This window comes from Pseudoliparis swirei, chromosome 8, assembly GCF_029220125.1.
Source record: "Pseudoliparis swirei isolate HS2019 ecotype Mariana Trench chromosome 8, NWPU_hadal_v1, whole genome shotgun sequence".
NCBI lineage: Eukaryota > Metazoa > Chordata > Actinopteri > Perciformes > Liparidae > Pseudoliparis > Pseudoliparis swirei.
Window position 1 is genome coordinate 22,569,460 of NC_079395.1, and position 7,965 is coordinate 22,577,424.

Sequence of the window (7,965 nt, forward strand, 5' to 3'; positions counted from 1 at the left end):
AAATCACTATAGCTTGGTAAGAAAAAATAAAACTGACGGACACGCCTCTTTTATACATTGAGACATCTAATCCAGAGCCATCGAGTTTCACTCCCCCCCCCCCCTCCCCCGTCAACAATCCTTCTCGGCTCGCGCGCGACTCTCACTAGCACCCCCCCCCCCCTGTGCGGCCCTCACACCCCCCGTGATTTTCTTATTCGGCCCACTTGCTACTGAAGTTGAATAGATAGATAGATAGATATATACTTTATTAATCCCCAAGGGGAAATTTGTCGAGTCAGTAGCAGCAACACACAAGAATAAAAAGAACAAAACACAAAATATAAGAAGGGTTAGGGTGATCTGGCAAGAGGTGAACTGTTGTAGAGCCTCATAGCCGTCGGCAGGAATGTTCTCCTGTATCTCTCCTTGTGGCAGCCCTATAGCCCTGCTGTAGACCTTTAGAAGACGCTCCACTTGTTTCCATGGTGATCAACCCTCAGTCATTAGGGCTTCAGGGAAGGCTGTGGAATAACGAGGTACCATGGATACGGGCTGGTTTCCATGCATTGTGTTCTGGTACCGCTCCAGCCAGGTTGACCCTCTGACCCTCAAGTGGTTTATTTATTCTTTCTCTCTTTGTTCCGGTCACATTTTACTCTCTGTGGCTTTGATTTTTAACTGCTATATAAAAGTCCTTCTCCTCTATGAAAACCTCCTCTATATATACATTCATATATATATATATATATATATATATAAATATTTATATATATATTTATGTATATACATATATATATATACATAAATATATATATATATACATTCATATATATATATATATGTATATACATATATATATGTATATGTATATATATATTTATATGTATGTATATACAGGACTGTCTCAGAAAATTAGAATATTGTGATGAAGTTCTTTATTTTCTGTAATGCAATTAAAAAAACAAAAATGTCATGCATTCTGGATTCATTACAAATCAACTGAAATATTGCAAGCCTTTTATTCTGATTTATTGCTGATTATGGCTTACAGCTTAAGAAAACTCAAATATCCTATCTCTAAATATTAGAATATCATGAAAAAGTATACTAGTAGGGTATTAAACAAATCACTTGAATTGTCTAATTAACTCGAAACACCTGCAAGGGTTTCCTGAGCCTTGACAAACACTCAGCTGTTATAAATCTTTTTTTTTACTTGGTCTGAGGAAATATTAAAATTTTATGAGATAGGATTTTGGAGTTTTCTTAAGCTGTAAGCCATAATCAGCAATATTAAAAGAATAAAAGGCTTGCAATATTTCAGTTGATTTGTAATGAATCCAGAATGCATGACATTTTGTTTTTAATTGCATTACAGAAAATAAAGAACTTTATCACAATATTCTAATTTTCTGAGACAGTCCTGTATATACATATATATATATATACACATACACTACCGTTCAAAAGTTTGGGGTCATCCAGACAATGTTGTGTCTTCCATGAAAACTCACTTTTATTTATCAAATGAATTGAAAATTGAATATAAAATATAGTCAGGACATTGACAAGGTAAGAAATAATGATTAATATTTGAAGTATTCATTTTGTTCTTCAAACTTCAAGCTCAAAGGAAGGCCAGTTGTATCGCTTAAATCACCAGCATAACTGTTTTCAGCTGTGCTAACATAATTGCACGGGTTTTCTAATCAGACATTAGTCTTCTAAGGCGATTAGCAAACACAATGTACCATTAGAACACTGGAGTGATAGTTGATGGAAATGGGCCTCTATACACCTCTGGAGATATTTCATTAGAAACCAGACGTTTCCACATTGAAGAGTCATTTACCACATTAACAATGTATAGAGGGTATTTATGATTAATGTTATCTTTATTGAAAAAACTGTGCTTTTCTTTGAAAAATGAAGACATTTCTAAGTGACCCAAAACTTTTGAACGGTAGTGTACATATACATATATATATATACATATGAACGTATATATTTATATATATGTTTATATATACATATACACATATATATTCATATATATATCAGGCATGAGAATCCCTCACCTTTCGGTGAAATTCGCCGTTTTGAAACCAAAATAGGTGACTTACGTGAATCGTGTAGATCCGAAGAGTTTTTGTTTTGGGGTAGGGGGATCAATTGGCCGGCCGGCGTTTATGAGATTGGAGTGGGACGCGGAGAAAGTGTGAAGTGTTGCTCTTCGCAATAAAACAACTTTGATGGGACGTGTCGCGTCTCGGCCAATCAGCGTCAAGATGTCTTCAGCGTTTGGTGGTTTAGGTTAGCTTGAATGTTAGCCGCTACTTCTGCTGCTGTCGCGCTGCACGGTGGAGCGATGCTAACAAAGTACCCGTACGTTAAGAGCGATGTGATTTAGCATATTTTTAGTCTCAATACTTCATTAAAAGAGCGATCAGAGCGCACGCGCTGCTCCGTATCGAGCTGTTTGTACGCGCAGCGCAGCGCTCACAGCGAGGGGCGTTAAGTGGCGGAATTTTCGGCTTTAAAAATACAAATTAAAAAAAGATGCCAGAAGTGAAATGTTTAAGTTCAGTCTGTAAAGTTGTGTAACTCTCCAGCTGCTCTTCCTGATGAACTCTGTATCCTCTGGTCAGAGACTAACGGCCTCATAGTGTATAATCATTGATCAATGCTATGACGGCTCCATGTAGTTTCATTAATATCTTGCTGTATTCATACTAATATTACTGTCACTTGTTAAGTGTTGAAAAATTTGGTAAAAAGTGAACCATACAGATATTTTATTTATTACTATTATAGATAAATATACCAGTATCGTATTTATGGTATACTGTTTTTATGGTATTGTATCATGATATTTATGGCAGGTATGGTATAGAAGATCGTGACAACCAGGTAGAGGCAGAACAGACTCGAGGAACAGACTCATGGAACAGACTCATGGCTCAGCAGAGCTCAAGACTTGAAGACTTGTTCACGCCAAAAACAACAAAAAGGAAGTTGGTTCATGAATGACCATATTATACACAATATTACTATTATTATAGTATTATAGGGCCCGATCACTGACTTGGTGTCAGAATGGAGGACCTACAGATTATCATACAACGTCCAACATCGATGTTCGTGGAAGTCACCACCAGCACCCCCCCCCCCCCGCGCCCCATCCTCCTCACCTTTTTCACCCCTGACCCGTTTTCATGCCTGATATATATACATAGATATATTTAATCTATGTATATATATACAGTGAGAGTGTGCTCACCTGTGTGCGAGCATCGCGGCTGAGAGGAGTTGTTGATGGGGGGGGGGGGTGCTAGTGACTTTTTTTAGTCCCGATGTGCCCGCACACGCCGGCATCGGAGCTATGCGGCGCGCGAAACGGAGAGCCGAGAAGTTTTAACGCGACACGTAGAGACAGTGACATGCTGCTGGTTAGAGACGACCAACATCAGATCGGTCAGTACGCAAAGTAACACAAGTGGCATTACGCATTGTTGATTATTTTCGCCCCTGCGTACCAGTTATGTGCACCCCTGTATATGTATATATACAAAGATATATTTATATCTATGTATATACTGTATATACATAGATATGTATATATATATACATATATATATATATATACATATATTTTTAGATATCATCATGCTAACGCGGCGTTGTTCTGGCGTCCAGGAAGCATTACCGGGAGTACCTGGTCAGCCTGATCAACAGCCACTCCATCGACCCCGCCCGCCTCTTCAGCTCCAACGAGCTGCTGCTGGCCTGCAGGAGGTACAAGGTGGAGGACGGCCGGCGGGACGGGGAGGACAGCGCCACCTACTGCAGCCAGCTGCTCCAGGTCAGTGGGGGGGGTCACACGGGAATGTCTTTACAACAACCAGTCGCCCCCTGGTGGTCAGGAGAGAGAATGCAGCTTTAACACATGAAGCATTGACTTCTAGACGACCAGAGGAGTCGCCCCCTGGTGGTCAGGAGAGAGAATGCAGCTTCAACACATGAAGCATATACTTCTATACAACCAGAGGAGTCAACCCCTGGTGGTCAGTTCAAGAGAATGCAGCTTTAACACATGAAGCATAGACTTCTATACAATCAGAGGAGTCGCCCCCTGGTGGTCAGCAGAGAGAATGCAGCTTTAACACATGAAGCATATACTTCTATACAACTAGAGGAGTCAACCCCTGGTGGTCAGTGGAGAGTACGCAGGTTTAACACATGAAGCATAGACTTCTATACAACCAGAAGAGTCAACCACTGGGGGTCAGTAGAGAGAATGCAGCTTTAACACATGAAGCATAGACTTCTATACAACCAGAGGAGTCGCCCCCTGGTGGTCAGGAGAGAGAATTCAGCATAAACAAATGTAAAAATATTTTTAAAAACCTGAATATTCTCTGGCGTTTTCTGCACTCGATAATGATTTCATGATCTTCTTCCTAAATGGTCATATATTGTTTTTACAATTGTTGTGGATTTCTGGAACTTTAATATTGATATATAGATATAGAAATATATATATATTTGGGCTGTCAATCGATTACAAAAATTTAACTAATTAATCGCACATTTTGAAATTCATTCATCGCGATGAATGAATTTTTCCTTCTTTTTAAAGACCAAACTTCACACAGAGCTGTGTTTTCAAAGAGGCTCCTACCTATAAAGTGCCAGCGAGGTATTTAATATCGTGGATGATAAATTGTTTCTTCAGTGAAACATCAGATTAGTAAAAAAAAAGAAGTATATTGAGACCCCATTGGTCCTGTCATCTTTAACACTGAACAGCAGAACCAGTGGCCTTGGTAACTGACTGACATTCACAGGCTGGGCTCATTTTATACATTTTACAAAAAAAATTAAATTCACCTTTTAAAGGCGTTTGCATATGAGACATACCCACGTGTTCTACATCAAACATTCCAGAACAATCTCAGCTCTATTCAATGAGGCTCAGTTGTCCTGGTGTCGTGTTCTCTGCTCTCTGACTGACAGGCTGCTAATGAGCCTCACCTGTGAGGTGGGAGGTCCTTGTGATTTACTGAGTGTTCATTGGTTGTTTTTTTCGCAAAATGTTGACAGACAAACGGATTGACAAATCACGTTGAAGGTTTCGTGTGTCGCGTTCTTTCCGCGCCGCGTCACCCGACACGTCGCCCCTTCGTTCCTCTGTGTATCGGAGGGGGAGACGGGAGGAAGGAGGAGCAGGAGGAAACCCGACTGATTCATCCACGAGTTAAACTGATTTATGATCCTTATTTTCGCGGAGAAATAATTGTTTTAAAAACGGAAACGGTGTCAAACCGTACTGCCGCGTTTTGAAATTCAGGGGAGTGAAAAAACGTCAACGAACACCGGAAGTAAACAAAGTTGCGTTAATTGCGTTAAAATATTTTAGTGCGTTAACGCGGCCAAATTAATCGCATAGATTAACGCGTTAACGCTGACAGCCCTAATATATATATATATATATTTATATAGAAATATATATATATATATATTATACACTGATATCTCTTCGTGTCCCTCTGCAGAAACTGATGGATGAAGTGCCGCTCGGCGACAAGGTGCCACGCAAGAAGTAACGGATCACTTCCTGTTTCCTGCATGCTGACTTTTCAACTCAGCTGAAAGACACTGAAGCGGCAGCAGCTTCCTTTGTGTTGTGGGTCTGTAAATATGAACTTGTGTTCCACTGATCTCTGAAGCTCTGACTGGATGCTGTTGGTTAACTGATCCAGCGCTGAGCTCCAGAAAATGGCAGATTAATTCATAAAGGACAAGAAGAAGACCAGGAGATATGCAGCTGAAATTCATTTTTAAAAGACAGTTAACAATTAAATAAACAGCAAAAAGTGGAGATGATATATTTTTTACGAAGGTATTCTGACCAACATCAATTTGGCAATGTTTTGATTTACTGGGAGCTAAATCGGTGAAATCAGTGAGATCAGTGTCCAACTAGATGTGACACCTATCATGGAACTCTAAATCTCTCCTTTGATCTTCATTACTCTTCACTCTATTGTAAAATCTGCATATTTTGTCAGTACATTTCTTTTTCTGAGGATGGAGCAAGTCATGACCCGCCTCCCTCTGCTTCTGATTGGCTCGTAGCAACATGTGTTGGGTGAGGTCAAAGTTGCTCTGGAACAAAGATGACGTATTACACTGTCCACTTCCTGTCCTGAAGTGGGCGTGGCCTTGGCCCCTCGTCTTGTTTGGGGGCGTTGTGTGACTGGACTAAAGCAGTAGTGGGTTAGTGTAAGAATATCAAGCGCAAGCCAATCAGAAGCCGAGGGGGGCGGGTCCTGCATCCTGTAGACATGGACAGCAGCACGACCAATCAGACGTCGTTTACATCGGATCCTCACAAACTGAATCCGCTCCGGAGCCATGCGGCACACGGTTACCGTGCCAACCCCCCCCCCCACCACCACCCTACCACGGTTAAAAGTGAACCAGCAATGTGACCCCACTCACTCCAGGATGGACGCCCCCAGGTCTCCATTACGTTTCATGGAATGTGTCAAACTGAATAATCTTGACATGTTCTAACCCGACACGCGTTGTATCGACGGATTCACAGGAGACGCTCGTCGTTGCGTTCGTGGTTGCAAAGCGGATCGTTTGATTGGGCGAATGTGAACTCGCGTAGGACGGGTTTGTCACCTGAAGAAGATGTAAAAAAGTAAAAAGGAATATTTGTTTCGGGAGTTTTTCTTCTTGAATACTTTGAGTGGTCGAGCTGAGAGATGAACCAGAAGTGTAAACCCCCCCGCCGGCGTGCATGAGGTGGTTCCGTCCTCTGAATAAACGCTCTTTGTGGCCACCCCCCCCCCCCCCCCCGTGTTTGACTCGTCATTGTCGTGGTCAACCTCTCTGTCCACGAGAAGGAAGGACAGAACCGAACCGCGAGGCCCGACGCTCGACACGAGCGATGTGCCAGGGCTTCTGTTTTTACCTGTGGTGAAATGATGGTGCCCGAGCATCCAGGCAAAGGCCTCCGAGAACCCACAAGGACGTCAACTGGTTGCTTGGAGGCTCATTGGTGGTTCAGAACAAGGGGAGGCGGCCTAACCAAAATACAGGTAAAAAACAATAAAAGGCCTCGGATGGGTTAAGATGTGTCAAATGTAACCTTTGTGTCTTACTTTACATTTAGCTGAAGCTTTTAATTCAAAGAGACTTTATTTTTATTTATTTTTAATGGAGGAGGACTTTAATGTTAACTGCTTTTTTGTTTTGTTTACTTTTTTTTATTTTTTATTATATTTTATTAGTGTTCAGAATCTCACATCCACATATTTCAATTGTTCAGATTCTATGTATAAAGAGAAGTTAACAATTAAACAATAAAACACATACAACCAAAGAGAGTTACAGTCATGTGACATTCATACACCAGAAACAGGGAGACACTCAGGGTTAAGTGCCTTGCTCAAGGACACATTGATTAGGGCGGGGATTGAACCGCCAACCCCGATTGAAAGACAGACCTGCTAACCCCCGACCCACAGTCACCCAATGATATCAAGACATTACTCATAACTTTCAATGGCACGCAGCTGTGATCACTTTGTCACATGGTCAATACTTATCAGATATTCAGTTTATTTTGTATAAATATATAGATATAAATTAGAGTTAAAGATCCATTGTTTCCTCTCCACGTCAATAAATCAACCAAAATGTACGCCAGCCTTTTTATATTCGATTCAATATCATACGTACGGGTTACAATTATCGGAACAATCCAAACATCCAGGGTTCCTCGTGTGGCTCAAAGGAGAACTGCAGATACACATTTTATATAAAAAGATTATGATAGAAATTCTTCAAACTTATTAGCGACCCTAATACAAGCTCCTTTGGCCCACCGGTGGGTCACGAGCCAGAGTTTGGGAAGGGTTGAGGTGAATGATGATGGCCGTGATGATATAGACCACAGGTGTCAAACAC

The 7,965-nt window shown here is 41.1% G+C and overlaps 1 protein-coding gene across 3 annotated transcripts in view; it reads left to right on the forward strand.

The window, feature by feature from the left end:
• LOC130197694 (E3 ubiquitin-protein ligase RNF31) overlaps positions 1 to 6,847 on the forward strand; it is a 37,022-nt gene extending 30,175 nt beyond the window's left edge. For all 3 annotated transcript variants that reach the window (XM_056420517.1, XM_056420518.1, XM_056420519.1), the window contains exons 23-24: positions 3,679 to 3,844; positions 5,538 to 6,847. In XM_056420517.1, coding sequence (XP_056276492.1) covers positions 3,679 to 3,844; positions 5,538 to 5,588 — 217 coding nt within the window. In that variant the 3' untranslated portion in view covers positions 5,589 to 6,847. The remainder of the gene's footprint in view (positions 1 to 3,678; positions 3,845 to 5,537) is intronic.
• The last annotated feature ends 1,118 nt before the right edge of the window (positions 6,848 to 7,965 follow it).